Consider the following 22,531-nt stretch of genomic DNA (forward strand, 5'->3'; position numbering starts at 1 on the left):
TTCGTGTTTTGTAGGGCAGGTAGTAAGCGGGTTATATTGATACAATAATCATAAAATTATCCGCGTTACGGTATTTTAGTTGCCATTTTTACATGCTTGGAAGACGGTGGTATTCTATTTTTCCGCTGTGAGTTTTTATCTGCGATTTACTATTAGAATATTCATATTGATTCTATTTCGCTTTATGAAATTTTAAAACTGTAGTTTGGACACTATCTTTCTTCGAGTTTTGTAGGGCAAACCACAGTCGCGAGTATTATTAACTGGTGCCTGGACACTATCTTTCTTCGTGTTTTGTAGGGCAGGTAGTAAACGGGTAATTAAACCAACGTTTCATTAATTCCGTTCGCGAAAAGTTACATTCTTGTTTGGAACCAGAGAAACACTCGGATTCATTTTGTATTTAATTGATAATTTTTATTGTTGACTTTTTATTTTCCTCTCTGTCCGCGGCCGTACCGTTCCGTTTAATTATTTTATTGAGGAAAACTACTGCTTGGACACTATCTTTCTTCGTGTTTTGTAAGGCAGGCAGTAGCCGCGTTTATTAAGTATTACTTGTCTTCTCAAAGTGGTGAAAGACAAGTAATAACCGAGTCCGTGATAATATAATTATTATCCGTATATTAACAGAGCAGGGGTAAATGTTGACCGATTGATTGGGATTGGTTCGCTTGATTGGTGCTGAGTTTCCGGCTTTGCTTCACGAATGTCATCCGTAACCGCTTGAACAAAACATCATAACTTCGTCCCTTAAATCATACTATTTTGCGTCATTAATAGAGTGCCGAATTTTCCGGTACAATTTCCCAAATAACTGCCTGTACTTCTGCCTGTAATCATAGAAATTGGTAATGGGGGATTGTTAGATTTTAAGGACACTTTTGTTCATTTAGTTTTAAGCAACCAAACCTGTTACTTACTTATTAGTATTTGTAATAATAAAAATTAAGAGCAATAAGATCTCATTATAACCGGATAGTCTACTTTTAATCTTTACCTGGTTTCTCCACTGTCTAAAGGCTTACCCGAGAGGCTAGAGGGGACTCTAAGCTCCTTTAATTACTTAGAGTGGCACCCGAGGCATTTTGTCAACTTTTTCTCCTATAACTGTACAAAGAAATAGTGAGGGAGGTTGACGGATACCCTGCGACGTCAAAGGTTAGAGGGTGGACATACGGCAAGTACGTAAGAACCCCCGCTACACTATCTGGCAGAACCCAAAGGGTATTCTTTGACAACGATATGTCATCCCGTCTGGATATGGATGCGAGTGTACCCCAGGGTTCGGTTCTTGGACCAATGTTGTTCCTGCTATATGTCAATGATATCTCTCAAATTCCAATGGGGGGCAAATTTACTATCTTTGCGGATGATACAACAATACTTTGGCATAACACTAACCCCAAGAGGTTAAAGAATATTGTTGATGAAGATTTAATTCTTGTAAAGTCATGGTGTGAGTCTAATAGACTTTAATATCTTTAAAACTAATATTTTAACTTTTAAATGTAACTTTGAAACTGTCACTTTGCAAAATAAAACAATAAGTCCTTCTGAAACATGCAATTTTTTGGGTCTGACGATTAATAAGCAATTAAAATTTGAAAATCATATCTCCTCTTTAATAGGGAAGCTATCATCCAACTGTTAGGCTATTAGAGTAATAACACCATGCCTTATTTTAAATTGCCTACCATGCTCTTATTGAGTCTCATCTGAGATATGGTATTGTGTTTTGGGGAGTGTGCTCTCAGTATTTGTTCAGCTTCATATTTATTTTGCAAAAAAGAGGCATACGCTACATGTGTGTAGCTCCCTTTCATAGCCCCTGTAGGCCATTATTTTTAAAACACTCTGTCCTGGCATTGCCATGCCATCATCCACAAAAAATATCGCCATCAGCTTGGCTCTTCCTTCTCGGGTTACAATCTCCGAACAATCTTCTCTTTACCTCTACCTATCCCAAAAAGTGAGCAGATTAAGTCCTCTATTGTGTACGGGGGCAGAAGGCTTTTTAACCATCTACCCCTTTATATAAGGCTAATAAATTGTGAAAAATGTTTTAGGAAAAATATAAAGAAACTTTTACTTGCTAAAGCATTTTATTCTCTAGATGAGTTTTTAAATACAACTTTTTGACAGCGAAGAGTTTTGCGTAGCGTAATGTGACTTCTTACTACTTTCCTTTTTTTTCTTCTTTTACTTTTTTAATTGTGTTGCGTGTGTTCTCTATTCTATGTATGTAAGAATTGTTAAAATTTTTATATTTTTGTAAAATATTATGTTATCAACTATCTTTAAGGTTTAATTGTATAATGCTCTGTTAACAACATAATTATTATGCTATATAACAATAAAGCTATTTTTGACTTGACTTGACTATGTCCAATCTTTAATTATTTTTCAATATTTTATTTTAGGTCCTTTCTCATATCATGCAAAAGCAATTAAGTAACCTACAAAAGGACACAAGTGTCATTTTCCTTTGTTATGTTTCAGATAATGCAGTTAAAGCATAAGTTATAAAAATTTAGAGTCTGTAAACTAGAAAAGCCAAACAAAAATTTTATTGAAAAATTTCATAACAACAATTTAACATTCAAGATTTGTCAGCAATATTCTGCGATCAGCACATAAAATACACCCTTTCATTTTTTGCTACACATCCTGCCAAATATTTTGAATTAATTTAGAAACACCAAAAAACAAGTGATTCTTTCCTTATTGTCAACTGTTTCAAACGCCTTTAAAATATTTGGGCATATAGGACATTCAAGAAATTGTAAATGGCATCATCTGTATTGCGGCGCTCTTCAAAGCCATACTGAAAACCACTAAGGATGTTATTTGCTTTGAGGAAAGACATGATGCAAAATTTCACCAGTTTGTCAATTAGCTTTGACAGAGTGAAAAGAAGAAAAATGGGTCGAAAATTAAAGGGATCATCAATATGGCCAGCCTTGTGAATAGGAATCACTTTGGAGTACTTAACAACTAGGAAAAGACATTGATTGCATCAGCAACAGAACAGAGAGCAGTATCTTGACCGTAAATTATATCCTCACCTGAAGAAATTTTGTTTTTCATAGAGTTTAAGACTCTTTACTTCTACTAAGTCGGCAGATAAATAGAAGAGCGAATTTTAAACTGTCGTATTTGTAAGATAGTTAAGTGGCTCAGTTGATGGAGTAAGATTTTGTTGAAGATTTTGGGCCACCATATAGCAGAAAGTATTGAGTAGATTAATATTGATAATATTCGATTTACAACAGCTTGTTGTTATTGCTTTTACTGCGGATATCATTTACTATTCTCCCGGACTCCCTCAATGTTGCCTGTTTCTGTAGAACTTTTATTCAGTTAATCTAAATAGTGAGATTGGTTAGCAAGCCTGATAAGACGTGAATACAATAAACGGTACGAATCAAAGTAAGAATGAAATGTTGGGGAGTCAGTATGCTTTTTGATTGTATAAAGAGAACGCATATTTTTAGAAGGGATTTTAAGGCCTGTTGTAAGCCAAGACTTTTTCGACCTAGGCTTTACAATGCAAAATAGCTGCAACACTCCAGCATGAAAATTAGAGAGTGAATCAAGCAATCCACCTGGGCTTTTTCCAATCTAAGTTGTGAAAATGTTCATAATTCTTCCTATTAAAGATTCGTCCAAATCGCGACTCTGTTTTGATGATTCTTATGAAGTTTTTAACCTTACACATATTAGCCTTGTTGTCTAGTTGGTTGTATTTGCCAGTTAAAAGAACTAAACATATTGCATAAGCGGAGAGTCGAAGCGGAGTCCATAGCCTTATTTATTTTCAGATCTTCCCAAATAATGATTTGCGCCAAACAGGAAATAGCATGGTTATTGGCATCAACAAGGGGTGACATTTCTCCATATTCTGAGTGGTTATAAGTATATTAAGCACACATCAATCCATAGTAAGAGGTCCAATTAGAATAACATTTGTGTGCTTCATGTTCCCATAACTGAATTTTGTGAGGTCAAGAATGTGAAGACAAAATCACTCTTTGTGAACTTATGACAGGATGCAAGACATTCCTCCAACATTTCCTCGAGTAACCTACTCATTGACTGACTGTTGATGTCAATTTAACATTTGTATATTTCTTGAAGAGAGCTAAGTAGCCTTATATCTGATCCAAATAGGAGAATTTCCCTTCTTGGTTAAGTTGATATCTACTTCTAAAGGCATAACAGGAAAATGGAGAAGTTACTGCAGAATCTTTAATCTAATATTGATCAAGCTTAAGGTTCAAACTTTTATTTCCATAACCTGCTCATTTTCTAGCTCTAAGGTTCTAATGATAGATATCATATTTATGCATAAGTGCGTAAACTCTTTTTTTAAGTATTATTGTTAAATGCTAACTTAAAACCATTTTTTTTGTAGAGAAACAGTACCTCTGATCCCTACTAACTTTATTATCAGTATATAACGAAAAATATAAATACATATTTAGAATATTTCAACAAGAAAAAAAAATTCTATTAAAAGGGTGCCTAAATTTAAGAAAATTTGTATGCACCTGGTATCTATAATAAGTCGACATAATTAATAAATAATTAGTTTGTACATATTTCTTTTTAAAATTTTATAATTAAAATATACCTACACCTATTAATATCTGCATAGCTGCTAAGAAAAAATAAACCAAAATATATTTACAAAAACCAGAATACCGAGAAAATCACCTATCATATTCTACAAAAAATAGAAAAACAAAAATTTAAATTTACAAACATTGCACACTACCTATACTCATAGCACCTATATAAAATTAAAAGAATTTAAAATAAACGTTAAAACTTTAAACGATTTTCCCAACAATATCTTTTAACAGAATATTAAAGCTTTTGGTTTTTACCACATTCTTAATATTTTCAGGGATTAAATTGTAAAATTTAGGTCCTAGATATGACAAGAAATGTAAATTTAAGTCACACTTAGATTGTGGAATATTTAGATTATTAGCCATATTGGCTCAAGTTTCATAGATATGACAAACATTATTTGATTTTAATTCTTTATTACCATGCACAAAATTGCACACTGCAAGGATATAATATATGTTATATTATAACATTTTTACGTCATTTATTTCATTAGAATATAATTGATTTGAGGGGTATAATCGAGGTTTATTTAAAATTATTTTTAAGATATAGTTCTGAGCTACTTTTAATTGATTTAGGTGGGAGTCATCATTCCACCCCACACAATAATGCCATATCTCAGAAGAGGATCCACTAGTGCCTTATAAATCATAAGAATTAATTTAAAGCTCAAAATGCTGCGTAAAATATAGAACTTATGAATGAGGAATCTTATTTTTTTATTGAGATAAAGCACATGCTGATCCCACTTCAGATGCCTGTCGATAACAATGTCTAAAATTTAATATGGGATACCTCTTGCAGAGCTTCATTATATATTCATTTTATTATTCAAATATATCACAAAAATCCTTTTCAGCTTTACTTTTTACTTCATTCCAATTGTTACACTGATAAAAAATGGCTGCATCATTCCCTGTGGTACTCCACAATTCACGACCCTAAGCTCACTGCCTATATAATACATCTTCACATACTGGCATCTACTGTATAAATTTTAATTACCCACAGGAGTACAGGGAAACTCGGCAACTTATGTTGACCACTTATTTATTAAATGCAAAAGTGATCTGTGCTTTTTGTACCAAACAAAAAAAGGAAATACAAAAAATTGACTATATAAAATTGCAAGACCTTCTATCCAAATTAGTTCTGTACTTTGGAGTTTGTAACTATTTTGCAAAATGTGACTGATACTTGTACTTACAATTGTAAAATAGTTGTAAAAATCTAAGATTAAGGACATGGATCACTAACAGGGACTACTAACTTTTATAAGAACACTGACTGATTCCACCTTGATTGCTGATGAATTTAATAATTGTTTTAGTAGAGTCGGGCAAAAGTTGGCAAGTAAAATTAAAAAGTCAAGACCAAATTATATAGAAAAAACTGAGACTAACTTAAATTCCTTTTACAAAAAATTATTTAATATTACAAATTAAAACCTTAAAACACAATAGTGCAAGTGGAGATGATTTAATTACTACTGAGGTCATTAAACATATTCACAGCCACTTATTAAAACCTCTGTTACATAATGTCAACTGCATTTTTAGTGGTGAAATTTATCCAAGTGTGCTTAAAAAGACAAATATGTCCTGTTTTTTAACAAAGAAATATATAGTTAAGTTAACCATAAACTATAGGCCCATTACATCAGAAAGAAATAACTTGTTTGTCAAAAAATCAGTTTGCTTTCAGAACAAATGCCTGTACTGAGAATGCACTTTGCTGGGTAATTGTAGGTAACTTGGATAGGGGTAAGAGGGTCTTGGAAATATTTTTGGATTTGCCCAAGGCCTTTGACACTGTGACGCATCATATTCTTCTAGAGAGGCTGGACAAAATATGGGAATTAGGGTAGAGTCATTCTTACATAAGGGACCAGAAAAAGTTAAAGTTAAAAATTATTTAAGAAATCAGTCTTTGGTGAGTATTGTGTGCCAAAGGATACTGTGCTTGGTCCCTTTCTTTTTAATGTTTATACTGATGGCATACTATCAATTTTGGATGAAGGTGAGGTTGTATACTGATTTGCTGATGATACTATGGTTTTGGACAACTATTAAAAGGGCAAAGATTGCAATTTCAATAATAAAATGCAAAATGCTGGTCAGATAATAGTCTATCATCATTAAATATTGACAAAACAAAATTTCTTACAAAATTAACTAACTTATTACTTTTTATATGCCTTGAGAGGGACAACATTACCTGACTTTCATAAATTAAAAATCCACAATGTAGATTGTGAACCTGATATGGGTGTTTGTGATTGTGGGGAGGTGGAAAGAGTGAAGTATATAAAATATTTGGGTATCTATACAGATGAATGTTTAAAATGGACCAAACATTTGGAGTATGTCACTACAAAAATACGAAAAGTCATATATACATTTTATGAATTATGCAACATTTTGGCTTTTAAACTACTAAAAACAATTCACTTTTCTCTTGTAGAGTCTATGTATCAACTATGGGATAATTGTTTGGGGTAGTGCCTGCAAGAATGTCTTAAATAGTTTAAATGTTGCTCAAGAATACATAATAAAAATAATTATGTTTAAAACAAAAATATATCCGAGCCAATTATTATTCCAGTAAAAGTAACCTTTTAAATGTATAACAACTATACATTAAAGCTGTAAAAAGATTTATACTCAATAATGATTAGGTATAAACTCAATAATGATAAGATTGGGTAACAAGGGGAATAAGAACATCTTCCAAAAATATGAAATGGCTTCACCTTCTGAGAAAATTTAATCATGATAATCAACAATTCCAAGATTACTATCATAAATATAGGACTATTTATAGGAACATAAAGTCGCCAAAAAGAAATTATTATGCATCAAGATTGTCAGTTTCAAAAAATGTGTGTAAAGAAACCTGGTCAATTATAAATTACATTAGACAAGGTCATGGAAAATCCCTTAGAACATTGAAAGGCCTTTCAATGTTCTAAGGAAAATCCCATGTACCTGATTCCAGTACTATAACGTCGGATAAGCTCAATGATTTCTATTCCACAGTCGGACAAAATCTAGCTTCTAAAATTGTGCTAACCAAAGACCCTTGAAATATTTGTCACACAAGAGAGTCCGAGACACTTTCTTCTTGTATCCAACAGATGTAAATGAAATGAGAGTTTTGAGTTCCAAAATAAAAAACAAAAAGTCTGTGGGGTGGGAGTGCATGTGTCTTCATATATTTCAAGAACTGAATGCTTCTGCTATTAATTCTTTGGTAAATGTTATAAACAACTCGTTTTCAAGAGGGCATTTTCCAGGCTTCCTAAAAAAAGCTATAATCATACTGTTACACAAAGGTGGGGATGCTTCATGTTCTTCAAACTATAGGCCAATTTTTCTTCTTCCGACATTGGCTAAAATTATAGAAAAACTCGTCGAGGTTAGTCATTGGTTTTTTAAACAGGAACAACCGACTGAATTCAAATCAATTTGGTTTTCGAGAACACATGGGGACGGATGACGCTGTTTTCCCTTTTGGATCAGCTGTACATGAGTCTAAATAGAGATGAGGTTTCTGGAGCGGTCTTCTGCGATTTGACTAAGGCTTTTGACTCTGTCAGTCATGAAATACTACTTCAAAAGCTTGAGATATATGGGTTTAGAGGTGTATCCCTGAATTGGTTTGGGTCATATCTTACGGGAAGGATGCAGAGTGTGTCTTTGTCTGGCTCAGTTACAAGTTTCCAATCTGTAAGTTGTAGAGTGCCGCGGGGGTCAGTGCTGGGACCTGTGTTATTTCCTTTGTTCATTAATGACATTTGCCTAGTGGAAATTATGGGCTAATTGACATTTTTTGCCGATGATACAAGCATCTTGTGGAATCACTCTGACTCTCAGGCATTACAGAATATAATTAATATTGATCTGCTAAAGATCAAGGCTTGGTTTGATAACAATTTGTTAACTTTTAACATTTCTTAGACTAATGTGCTTACCTTCAGGTGTGATCTTACTGACATTATTCTTGACAGAAATAAATTAAACAATAGAGAAAGTTTAAGATTTCTTGGTATCAAAATGGACAGAAAACTAAATTTTTACATAAGCGCTCTATCTAAGAAACTATCTTCAAATTGTTACGCTTTAAGAGTTATTTCTAGAGAGTTCAGTTAGAATGGGGTATTTTGCCCTAATTAAGTACCGTAAAACGGGGTTACTTTGCATTGAGCAGGGAAACTTTGCACCGAACATGTAAAATTATATTTTCTGTAATCCTCCTCATAATTTTGTTCAGATATTTCTACTACCTCTAGAACACATAGGCAGCATCGCAATACGTCACCAACACACGCGCGAATATCCTCCTGGTCGCCAGATGTTTATCAGCAACCGTCCGAATATTAACCTAGAAATTCTATGATTTTCTGGCTTTGCAAAATCATACCGTGCAGAAAGCCCCAGAGTACAAAAATTGGTAAGTACACGTCTAAAGGCTTATCCTATAACCGATTGCGATTTGTAGTTGTTAAAATAACGGGTTTAATGCCCAGACGTTATAAAAGGAAACTGGGATCTCGCAGATATGCAGACTACTCAGAAGAAGATTTGAAGGCATGTTTGTCAGCAATACAAGATGGCATAAGCACAAGAGTTGCCGCTGAATCCTTTAACATTCCAAGGAGAACTATTTTTTACAAATTAAAAGGATCACACACTAGAAAACCTGGATACCCATCAATATTTTCTTATGAAGAGGAAAGATGTTTCGTACAAAGCATTCATAGCCTTAGTGATTCTGGTTTTCCTGTTACTGGAATGAAATTGCGACAAATAATCAAGAGCTATTTAAGTTGCAAAGGAAAAAAAATAACTCGTTTTAGGGATAATACTCCAGGTATCGATTGGGTCAAATCATTTTTAACTCATCATAAGGACCTTACTGCAAGGATAGCCTCGAACATAAAAAGAAGTAGAGCAGCACTCAATGCAAACCAAATGACTGAATACATAGAAAATCTAAAACAAACATTAACTGGTGTATAGAGCCGCATGCTATTTTTAATTATGACGAGACAAACTTAACCGATGACCCCGGTCAAAAAAAGATATTAACTAAACGTGGTGTTAAGTATCCCGAACGAATTTGTAATTCCTCAAAGAGTAGCATTTCTCTTATGATTTGTGGAAATGCAGCTGGTGAGCTTCTACCTCCTTATGTGGTGTACAAATTCAAGCATTTGTGGGACACCTGGACTGAGAATGGTCCCCCTGGTACGCGTTATGCAAATACTGCATCTGGTTGGTTCGAATCACAGACATTTGCAAATTGGTTCAGCACTCTCCTATTGCCCAGGCTTAAAAAAATTCAGGGTAAGAAGGTCGTTTTAGGAGACAATTTGTCTTCTCATATTAATGATGAAGTCCTCGATTTATGTCGAAGACACGACATTGATTTTGTATGTTTGCCTCCGAACAGCACCCACGTTACACAACCGCTAGACGTCGCATTATTTGCCCCCATGAAAAGAGCCTGGAGAGACATTTTATCAAATGTACTTGAGAAACAGCATTTTCCAATGCTTTTACTATCATTAATGGAAAAAATTAAACAACAACAACTAAGCAATCTAATATGACAACTGCTAGCGACACAAATAAATTAAGTTCGTCGGATATCGAAAACACTTTCATTAAGTATTTAGAAGATAAAAGACCGGAAGCCACACAGTTTAAGCCACGTAGGAAGAAGAAAATAACGGTTTCAGCAGGATACAGTATTGCCCATTCTGAAATTAGTTTAACAGATCTAACTGGAGCATCTACATCCACACCTCTTCAAGCTGTTGAACCAGAAATCGTAGATGATTCAGAGGAGGACATTGTTTTGGACGACCACTTTCCACTAGGCAGGGATTCATCAGATGATGAAATATATGAGATGCAAGAGATGGAAGAAGAAAAAGAATTTAATGAAAAACTCGTCTCAGGTTCTCTTGGAACAAATATTGTCGAAAAAGTCAAAAACTCTGGATTAGATGATGTTAAAAAAGTTGGTGGTAAGTACGTTTTATTTTCCTATGAACATCATGTTTATCCTGGAGTGATACCAGCAATAGAAAACGATGGAGCGATGATCAATGCTATGGCCAGATCGATAAAGTTTTGGAAATGGCCAGAAAGACGTGACGAAATATGGTATTCGTGGGACAACGTAATTGGCGCCATTAGCCCTCCCAAGAAAATGTCCAAACGAGGATTGTACATTGTCCCAGAATGCGACAAATTGTGGTGGGATTAGTTTTAAACGTTGTATTTTTACTATTATAATGTTATAATAAAGTTTGTTCATTTAAATTGTAGCAATTTTCTTTACTTTTATGCTTGTTTCATAAATATATGTAGGTAGGTAGATTTAAATTCACAAAACGTGGCCCACGAACATTTTTTCGCATTTAATTGGTGCAAAGTTTGAAATAATAAGGGTTTTCTACGCACCAGCAAGCATTTAGTAGCCAAATATTAATAAAATATTGAGTGGTGCAAAGTATGACTTTTTTGGGGTATACTTTGCACCACTAATAAAACTAGGTTGTGCTCTTGATTAGGCAATATACGTAACAAATAGCTATAATCAGTGTTATATTACAACCTGCTCAATTGATATTTATAATAAAAAGTTCAGATCTTCTTTCGAGTGACGTTACATCCTAACTAATAAAATAAAACTAAAAAAAATGGTGCAAAGTAACCATGTTTTACGGTAATTTAAAATATGGTCTTCCCTTTTGGGGTAGCTGCAGTGGTTATCTCTTTAAGTCTTTGTATTACAAAAAAAGGGCAGTTCAAATTATGTACAATATTGGATTAAGGGAATCATGTAGGCCTGTCTTTTTAAATAAATAAATAGTTTATTCTTGACAGTGTATGTTTAGTTCATAGAAAATATAGGCATCTTTTAATTAATAAAGCTTATTACACCTTAGATGAATTTTTTAATGATCGACTCGCATGAGTAATGTTAAGATTTATGTACCCACCTTATTTTATTTTGTTTTATTTTATTTTTTGTTTATGTTAAGTGCTATATTTATACGGCCTATTTTACCTACCTATACTATTTTATAATTTAATTTTAACTTTGTCAACGATATGTTAATTTTTCTGCAATAAACCATGTTTTGAATTTGATTATTATAAAAACGGAATAAAGCAAATAAAGACCAAAGTGAATTGCTGGATTGCCCATACAAGCATCCCTTAGGACTTTTGATTTTTATTATTTTCTGTTATGCATTTATATTATATCTTAGAGTTTGAGTTGTGGTATATAATACATATATTTAAGATTTTAATGGTAATGTAGTATTATTGAGTTTTTTTTTAATTTGGGTTTTCTTTCTTAATTTTATGATAAAAAGTTTAATTGCCAACAAGCACATATCCTTGATCCATATTGTTGACAACATATGTTTAGTATTAGGTAAAAATTAAGTTGTAAGTATTTTGTAATATTAATTCTGTGAATGTGTACCTGTATCTAAATAAGAATAAATGAATTCAACACACTTTAACTGACACATATTCCTTGGTGAGGTGTATAAAAACAGAAAGAGATGATTGTTTTCATCTAAGCTTTGATAAATATTGGTTGGTAAATCAAGAATCCCATCTTGTAGATTTTCCAGTTCTGAAACCATCTTTAATAATATGTTGTGTTTTTCTTAAAAATATATGACATATTACTTGATAGTTTTTATCAGTTTGATTATTTTTTTTAAGAAAATTTCCTTATTAACTTCAATTATTTTATAAATTTACAGTAAAATTAAAACAGTGGAAATTATTGGTAAGAAGGATATATAACATTCACAGTGTATAGCCTTAACCTTAAAAATGTAACAGAACATAAAAAGAAAATCAATTAAATCTTCACCCTCACTATTTAAGGAAACACCTGTAATTTGTAGATTTACAAATGGCAAGCAACAAAAATATAAATCAAATCAAATATGCTTCATTGTTTTTCAACATTGAGTTATGAACAAAGCAAACATATAATAATACAGAAAAAAATATAATATTAAAGCTAAGAAGAAAATTTCACGGATACAGTAACAAGAAACAAAAGTCACAAAAAAAAAAGGTTTTAGTATAAAGTAACAATTTGTCAACCAAAAACAAATGTATTAATAAAGGACAATAATATATAAAATTTAAAAGGCAGGTAGGTTAAGAGATCCGATAAAATTAAAAAAAAAACTATGTCAAATATTCAAGAAATACAAAACATCTCTATAAAACTACTCTTCTAGGCAGTAATATGCTTTTTTAATTAAATCCTTATAGAACAGCTAAACTGCTTGCTACCACTCATGACTGCATTCCAGGGGCAAGTGATTATACATTTTAATACCTTTACATAAAACTAGTATTTTGAAAGGGTACTCTTTGGGGTGCATAGACATAGATTGGTAGTATTAAATCTTGTTAGATATATGTTGGGCTTATTAGTACTCTTGTATTTTTTATGAATCATTTCTACTGCCATCAATATGAAAATACAAGTTAATTTGAGTATTCGCTTCCTAATAAATAGAGGCCTGCAGTGGTCTCTAAAGCCTACTACACACAAATATCTTACAGCACGCTTCTTTAAGAGAAAAAGTGTTTGAACCAGACCCTGCCCAGAGAAGCCCCAAAATTGAATTCCATGTCTTAAGTGGGACTCTACTAGGGCAAAGTACACTTCTAGCCACCTCTATACCAACCTTAATGTGGACCACTCTAACAACGTAACAACCAGAGGCAATATTCCCCTTCAAAGCAACAATGTGGGTCTTAAATTTATTGTGCCAATAAAAACTCCTAAAAATTTGGGAGCATTCTCTATTCATTATAGGCTCCCCATTCAATGAAGGATTTGTAGTAATACCCTTAAATGTCACAATATTCATTTTGGAAATATTAAAAGAGAGCTTGTTTGCTTCACACCAATTTTTAATAAGTTTAATATCATTGTTTAGTGTTTCTTGCAATGTATTGTTCTTTGTTCCTAGCCACAGAATAGTAGTGTCATCAGCAAATAATGTAAAGGATCCAGTAATACTGATAGACGCTAGGTTGTTGATGTAAATGAGAAACAATTAATGGCCAAGAATCGAACCTTGAGGAGCCTCTTGATTGATTTTTGGTAAACTATTATATACTGTTGCAAATGATAAGCTCAATTATGTAAACCTATATTAGTCTAATATTATTATCTCAATAGATGTCATAATATGGAGTCTTATTATAATATCCATGAATATTTTCAGAAAGGACCACTCTTATAGGATTAGTTTTAGAATTGTGTTAATCACTTTAAACATATATTTATCCCATTCAAAAATAAGTATTTTTTTTTTGTATTAACACCCAATCCCCTATATAGCTCCACAGTGTTTGTATGCCAAACAATTTTAAATAACACTTTCTGAATCTTATTCTGCAATATCGGCATTTTATTGAAATCTACCTGACCACATGGTAAGAAGGTGTCTGAAATGCGATAGGAAAAAGGAATTGTAAATATACATCATGTTCTTAAATGTTAAACAGTCTGGAACTTTATATATAGCGCCTAGCATGGGAACAATTTTATTAGTTACATGCATTATGTGTTCCCTCCTATTTAGTTTTCATCTATAATAAGCCCCAAATATGAAGTGTGTGTTACTTTTTCTAATGAAATATTATTTATTTTGATAACTAGATCTCTGGAAAATTTATTTTTTTGTCTAAAAAACAAGAAATGTGTTTTTAAAATATTAATTTAAAGTTTATTGCACAGTAACCATTTGGAATACTTTTTAAGATCTTTATTAACAATACACTACAGGCTTTCAAGCTCACTATCACCATTGATTGAATATTGAATATTTTATAATATACCCAAATAGGATACAGAACATTGAATATTTTATAAGACACCCCAATACTCAATCAACACTATCACAGACATAATAGAATTCTATTATGTCAGTGATCACTATACACCAAAACTGTATCATCTGCAAATGCAAATGCATGCATTGCATTTGTGTTCACTCAAACCAGCACTTCTAAGACTTGAAATTGAATATTCTGTATATAACAGAATAATAAAACACAATACATTATCAATGATAATAGTAATTAGTTACCTTTTTAGCTTATTCTCACAACAACATAGAACAGCATATGCATTTTTTCCATGAAAATTTATTTTAAGACCTAATATATATTTTTATTAATTTCAGCTGGAAAACTTAAATTTTAAAATTTAGACAATACTTTTAAGGGAATAAAAACAAAACGGCCAAACCACCTTAAAAGAAAAATAAGTAAGAAAAAATAAGATCTGTTTTCTATAGTCTTTATTTATTTTTAATCACACCCTGTATATGATAAGTGTGCCTGACTGGCTGTGTTTATTTTTAGAGCTGATCATATGGAAGCAGTTTTACCTGGTTTTTAAGGACTTTAATCATAAACAGGGATTAGCATACATTTTACCGGAAAGAAATCAATAATAAGCCACAAAATATAAAAAAACTATAAAATCATAAACTTACCTCTTCGGAAAAACATTTTCTGGAGAGCCTGTTAGCGGCTATCATGTTTACTCAAAATGTTTAATTTAAAACTGGACAAAACACAACAAAACAAAAACTATAAACATAAACGGGAGAAACACATAACTGGGGATTAAAAAAATCACATTAAAATCGAACTAAAAAAGTATGTTAGGTTAGAAAGCAAAAACCTACCGTACAACTTATTAAAATCTACGTTTGCCGACTGATTTGTGTTTTCTCTCGGATCGATCCAATCATCCAAATGAAACGGTCAATATTTTGCTTTTTAACCTTTTTCAGGCATAGAATTTCATGTTAACGATAGATAACCCGCTACACATGCACGTACTGTTTATTCTACGAGGGGAATTTAGAAAGTTGCTTTAATGAAATGGACTCGGTTTGATTTTATTCAGTATGATATCATAGACCCGGAGGTGGCGCGTGCTTTAAAAAAGTGGGGAGCCTAAAATGTTTGAAAAATATTCTAAGTAGAATAATGAAATATAGGAATAAGTATCATATAGGAATAATGGAATTTGCTAAACACGTCTAAATGTCTTTTTAAAGATTTTTAATAATATAAAGTAATTAATAAATTCTCAATAAAAAAATCGTATAACGCAAACAAAAATCTGAAACAAAATAAATAATAAACATAGTATATAATATAGTTTAATATATAAATTAATTTATTAAATTAAAATGAGCTACAAAAAAATAAAATAAAATTCTTCATTCATATAACAAAAAATAAATAAATAACCTGGAAGTCATCCGAATGCATCGTAAGCATGTAGGTATCATATTATATGAATAAAAAAGACCATTCTTCTAATTTTTTTAGTAGCAAACTTTTCAAATAAAATTTCTAGTTGCTCGGGAGTCATCAACTTTGAGCTGTTTTCTTTTTCAATCGCCATTAATGCCAAACCCGATCATTTTTCCTGATCCATTGTACTTCTTAAATAAGTTTTCAACATTTTAAGAGAAGAACAATAGCTCTCGGCAGATGCTGTACATACTGGACAGGTTAAAATTGAAGCCTTCGGACGAATAACGGTCTATGTTACAAATTATCAAAAACCGAGTTTTGGTTTGAATAACGGTCTATGGCCTGTACATAGATTCCACTAAATATTATAGTTTGTTGATATACCAACACTGAAAAAGAAATTACTTGGTCTAAAAAAATTTGGAGTTATTTTAAAGAAATATTTGTTCGATAATGGCCAAACATTTATTTGAATTTTTTTTTTAAATGTATTTGAATCGTTTTTACTTAAATTGTTTGTATCAAATAAATATGTATTTAAATAAATACATACCTACTTTTTAATGGACGGTCGTTCAATAAATGTGTATTTGATTTGAACAAATGTGTTATTTAAAATACTACAGGTGTTGTTTAAGTGAAATGTACATTTATTCGGTTTAAATATTAATTTTTTTTTCTAAAAATTTATAATTTATTTGATTCAATAAAATAATGTATTTTATATTACCTTAAAAATAGATAGTTTGAGAGACGAAATATTTGCAATAAATAATGGATGATTTAATTTAAATAACTTTTGTTATTTGGATGAAACATTTAAGTGCACATTTTTTTTTTATTTATTTGAACCGAGATTTTCATTATTTAATATAAATAAATTAGTTATTTGGTTGCATTTTTAAAATTTAATTCCTGTAGGGTTCTACTAAAAGGTACCGTATATTTTTTAAATCCGGTATCCGGTGTGGATAACAATTTTGATGTTAAAACATACATATGTATAATTACCATAAAATATGGGTTATAAAAAGAATAAATAGTACCAAACGAAAGTACCCAAAAATAAAAATTTACAAACCTTGAACTATAAGGAAAGGTAAGTATATAGAAAAAATACTAATAAATAATGTTAATAATACTTCTTCATTATTAAACTGAAATATTTTTAAACTGCAAAATAGTCTAGTTAACATTAAATTTGCAAGATTCAAAAACCATAAGAAAATAAAACATAAACATTTTTAATCCTTATAATATAGAAAAATATAATAACAAGGAGTCGACACTTTTATCGACTCCTATAACTAATTACTCTATGTTACAAATCTAACAAAAAATTAGGATTGTAAATACCACACTATGAGGTAAAATAAATACACTTTTATACCAACGATGGTAGCACGGTTAGCTGCATCGTTTGTACATAAAAACTTAAAAAAATACAGACAAGACAACAAAACAAAAAACATTAAATAGTTTTTAGTGACCTCATCACCTCTTAATTTTTCTGTGGTTGGTTGTTGGATTAAGATGTTGGATCATTTTCGCTAATGCTCTGTAGGACATCGAGGTCGTCTATATGATGCTCTGAAATAAGTTTCTTTTTATAGAATATTCTCTAAAAGGAAAATACATATGCTTTAAACTTATATAGAACCAATACAACAAAAAAAGTTTTGCACCACATCACCTTATTCAGTTTTAAATATGGTTTTTGTTTCCTTCTTTAAATTAAATATGTATTCAAGAAAATAGTCTTTTATGTGGTAATAACATTGTTTTAGCTTATTTTTTTCAATGTGTCTTAATTAAATTAAAAAATGATGCAAAATATAACTTATTTTGTTGTGTGTAAATCTACTTCATATTTAAAACAAAGCCAATTACTATAATTGTATTATGATTATACACAAGTACTTCAACAGTTAAACCAATTAAATGTTCATTTAGTTGAAATAACCTATTATATTTTAGAATAAACAGTAGTTTATTCTGACAATATAATTTTTTATTGTAACTGAATATTTATATACCATTTATTTAGATCAAATACATTTTTATTTAAAAGGTGTGATCCGGTACACATGATCTTTATACACAAAAAAAGATAAAGAAAGGCCGCAAGACGCCGTGGAAGACGCCATATTTTGCGAAAAGAACTCGGAATCATGAGCTAATAAACAACGTGAAATTAAACCAATTAAGTTTTTTAAGATCTTATAATTAATATGCATACAATACGATTGCCTACCAAAAGTTTTTAAGGTTATATGTAAGTACTTACCCTGAAATATAGGCCACAAATGACCCACGCCACATTGGTCCAAAAAGGTTTCCATTTCCATATATAGGAACTGTTAATTAGGTACACAATCCACAAGTTATGCGCACATCCACAGGTTATATACAAACAAACATTAAATGAATCGTAAAGAGCGAATAAATAATGGTGAATTTGATGAAAAACTGCGATTTGACAAAAATCTATGGGTGACTTTCTTCCCAGTATCAAGCAAACAACGAACTGCCGGCCGGCCGGTCCGCACCCGCAATTGCGCTTCGGGTGAGGGATTCCTGTTGTAGTTCTAATGATTGAGTGTTGAAAAAGTACCTATTGAGTTATTTGTATTTAAACTTATTTGTTTGTGTTTAATAAATATATTTAAATTAAAAAAAACGATTATTTGATAAAATGAGCTGAGTAACTCCTCTTATTTTTTAATTTAGTTTAAATAAATAATTATTTGTCATAAATAAAAACGTTAAAAATATATTCAAACAAATGACTAAAAATATTCAAATACATACATTTATTTGACACAAGCAAGAATTAGTTTATTGAAACAAATTGTATTCAGTGGAAATAAAAAAGATTTAAATAAATATTTAAGGTAATTTTTTCGGTTTTTTTTCAGTGAATAGATGAGGCAAGTATGCCAATATGGCGAGTGTAAAATAATTTTTTAAGTCGGAACAACGGTCTATGTGACATCAACTTTGAGTACGGATAGCCGGTGTGGTCGTTGATACTTAACCCAATGATTCTGTTTTATGGTTCAGCGCGAATAGTTATCGTTTGTTTACATTGTAGTGTGTGCAGTTTCTTTAGATTATGGAAAACGGGATAGAAAGATCCAATACTGTTCGGTTTTCACCTACTGATATTCGTAGACTCAATAAATCAAAAAGAAATACCAGGCAGATAAATGCAGAAACTTGGAAGGATGTGTCTGGAAAAAATCGCAGAGATGCGGGTCTCGAATACACGACAAGGAAGACAAAAACATTAGTTCCTGTTAAGACCGCTCCTACAAATGTAAGTTGAAATAAGAAAAAATTATATTAATTAACCGACTTAAAAAAAAGATCTAAGTAAAAGATTTTTTTTTTTACAAATTAATTACCTACATGTTTAGTATAATATTATTGAAGTCGGTGCTAAGCAAATGTATCAAATCATTAAACTTGTAATAGGTTCCAGATTTCAAAACATTCCATAAATCTCTATAGGAAAAATCATATATCTTTTGATGTACGTCATCACTGCATACCATGCGCATTATTATGGCATTCGCTGGTGACACTATTATTATGTGCAACAAAAGTTATATGATTTTTCCTTGGATTTTTCCTACACAGTGAGAATTTTTACCTTAGTTCCATAGGAAAAGCACGCAATGAAATAAAGTTGAGTCATTGAGAAATATTCCAAAGGGTTTTTAGTGCATTACGAATAGTAGCCTACAATCCACAACCAAAAATTCAAATTAATCAAAATTTAAATTCACACATTCAAAAAATACAATAATAAGTAAAGCTGAATTTTCTCGTCTAATAAATATATTTTAAACGTGAAATATTTTTGATTTGTTTTGACATTTATCAAAAACTTTGTGTTTATCACCTGACAATGACATTACCTTATGAAAAATCATATTGTTTCTGTGCAGGTGTTATATTGTCGGTATTATAATATTATATTTTTCTATGGAACATTTTGAATGACTCAACTTTTTTTCATTATATGTTTTTTTCCATGGAACACAAGTAAAGATTCACACTGTATATGTATAGATTTACTATTTATGTTATTTTTTAAAGGTAAACATATGTAGCAAATCTTGTAAGCAAATGTGCTCACATTTCACCCTTGATATAAAAAAAGATCTCTTCAAGTTCTTCTATTCATATTCGTATGATGAGCAGTCGGCGTTTTTAACAAAATGTATCAGAATGGAGGAACCAAAAAGAAGAAAAGCTGGAAAAACAGATGCTGCATCGTTAAAGTTGTGCACTTTCACGTACTTCATAAATATCAAGAAAGTATGCAAAACTACGTTACTCGGCGTGTTCAAAATCACTCATAGACGAATCCAAACTTTACAAGATAAACTCAAACTCGGTGTTCATATTCCTTTAGATCAGAGAGGCAAGCATCATAATAGACCAAAGGCGATTCTACACGAGAGTAGGAACTTGGTTATGGAACATATTAACAAATTTCCAAGGCAAGAGTCACACTATTCTCGTGGTAAAACACAGAAAGAATACTTGAGTCCTGATCTAAATTTGTCAAAAATGTATAGATGTTTCCAAACTGAATATCCTAATGTTGCTGTGAGTAAAACGTATTATGACACAGTTTTTAAGCAAATGAATTTGCGTTTTGGTGCTCCTAGATCAGATACGTGTAAAATATGCGTATAAATATGCGACATTAACCAAAAGTTTCTCTCCTCGGGTCACAGTTTTCTGCCTTGTGATCGAGATTTGGCCATAATCGAGAAAGCAAAGAAAAGTGCAAACGTATATGTACCCTCTGAGTGGAAATATATTATTGCTGACGCTAAAGTGAATGAACCTCTTGATATTATAGAAAAGAGCCAAAATGATTTTAAAGACCTAACCTCTATTAAAGAACACCTACCAAAAAATAGAAGTTCCTCAAAATTACAAGTGACAAAGTACCTCTGGATGAAATATGACCTTGATGATCCCTACACTATTTACGGTCGAGCAAGTCATAACGTCATAAGACCCTGAGAGTCATTTAAGATTTTTAAAGAAAATTGGGAAGCTATAACAAAGCCTGCAGATTTACAACCAGTGTACAATGCACCATTGCCCATTACGAAAAATAAAAAAAAAAGATTTAATAAAAATGATTATATATATGAATAGTCAATATGCAGACTTTTATAGAGCACTACCAGAGCACTGATTTCTGTTTGTTTTTCATTCTTGAAATCTGTCCTTTTGTTTATTTCAAAAATACTTTAACTTACACAATTAAAATAACTTACACAATTAAAAATTTTTGTTTATTAAATTTTTTCAAAAAACGATTTGTACTTTTATTTGTGGAATAACGGTCTATGTTACATTTTCACTCATAAAATTTCAAGAAATGCAACAAAATGTTAAAACTCGTCTTTTCTCGAAAATATCAAGTTGTAACATAGACCGTTATTCGTCCGAACGCTTCAATTACTTCAAACATATCCCAGACCAATGGAAGCATAGGTTTTAATTAATTTTTTTAAAAACATGCATGCATAATCTTCGATAGTACTTAAAGTAATTTTTTGTCCCATTATATAATTTTGATAAATCTCCCCAAGTAACAATTTGTAGTCACCTAAGTTGAGATTACTTTTCACTAGTTGCAACGTTGTTTTCAGTGTAAAATTTAGTTGGTTTTGCAACGAAGTTTATTTTCGACGAAGCTTCGACGTACTACTGCATCTGTGTCGTAACACATGTGTGTCGTAGTTAACGCATTTGTTCACTATAGATGGTAGCAGTAGTAATTTACACTTAAAACAACGACGTGCAGACGTGTACAATTTTTCGAATCAAAAACCCGGTAAGAACAACATTGAGGTAATCGTTAGCGAATGGGTATTACATTGCCTGATCGTCGGTATTAAGCATTTTTCGCTGTAGAGGGAACTTTTTGACGCGTTAAGAATTTTAAAAAAGGATGAAAAACAAAGGTAGAGAGAATAAGACGAAGAAAAAAAATATTCAATTCATCATAACCTACTTAATCTAGATTTTTATTATAATTCATTTTTTGCTTGGAATTATTCAGATTTATTATTTTCGTTTTGGTTTAAAAAATAAGGAGATATAAAGACTAAATATTCTGCAACTTACTACAGACGCAAAAAAAAGTTGCAATGGAGGCAAAAATGCCTTCAATTAGCTTACCTGAAGTTGATATGGATTATGTAGAATCAATGGAAGTGGCGGAAGATAGCAGTGAAAAGTTTTGTATTTATCTATATTTCCTATGTAACCAATAAAAAAAATTACTTCTTTTTTTTTAATCCGCTATAAATTAAGAGCGCGCATGTTACTTAGGACTAAAATGATATCTTTTTATAGTAAACTACATTCCGTTTATAAATTAAGTGCGTGTAAAGCCTTCAAAACGGCTATTTTACCCGTATAATTAACTATATTAAACTACATACAAAACAAATATTAAATAAGGACTGTTCAAAAGATGGATTAAAAAGGTTTTATTTTTGGAG

The 22,531-nt window shown here is 31.3% G+C and overlaps 1 protein-coding gene across 2 annotated transcripts in view; it reads right to left on the reverse strand.

The window, feature by feature from the left end:
* Positions 1–15,369, reverse strand: part of LOC126745572 (four and a half LIM domains protein 2-like) — a 319,413-nt gene extending 304,044 nt beyond the window's left edge. The window contains exon 1 of one of the 2 annotated variants that reach the window (XM_050453469.1): positions 15,212–15,369. In XM_050453469.1, coding sequence (XP_050309426.1) covers positions 15,212–15,256 — 45 coding nt within the window. In that variant the 5' untranslated portion in view covers positions 15,257–15,369. The remainder of the gene's footprint in view (positions 1–15,211) is intronic. The other variant, XM_050453471.1, reaches the window with a different exon arrangement.
* Between the last annotated feature and the right edge of the window lie 7,162 nt (positions 15,370–22,531).

The sequence above is a fragment of the Anthonomus grandis genome, chromosome 16 (genome assembly GCF_022605725.1).
Source record: "Anthonomus grandis grandis chromosome 16, icAntGran1.3, whole genome shotgun sequence".
NCBI classification, from domain to species: Eukaryota; Metazoa; Arthropoda; class Insecta; order Coleoptera; family Curculionidae; genus Anthonomus; species Anthonomus grandis.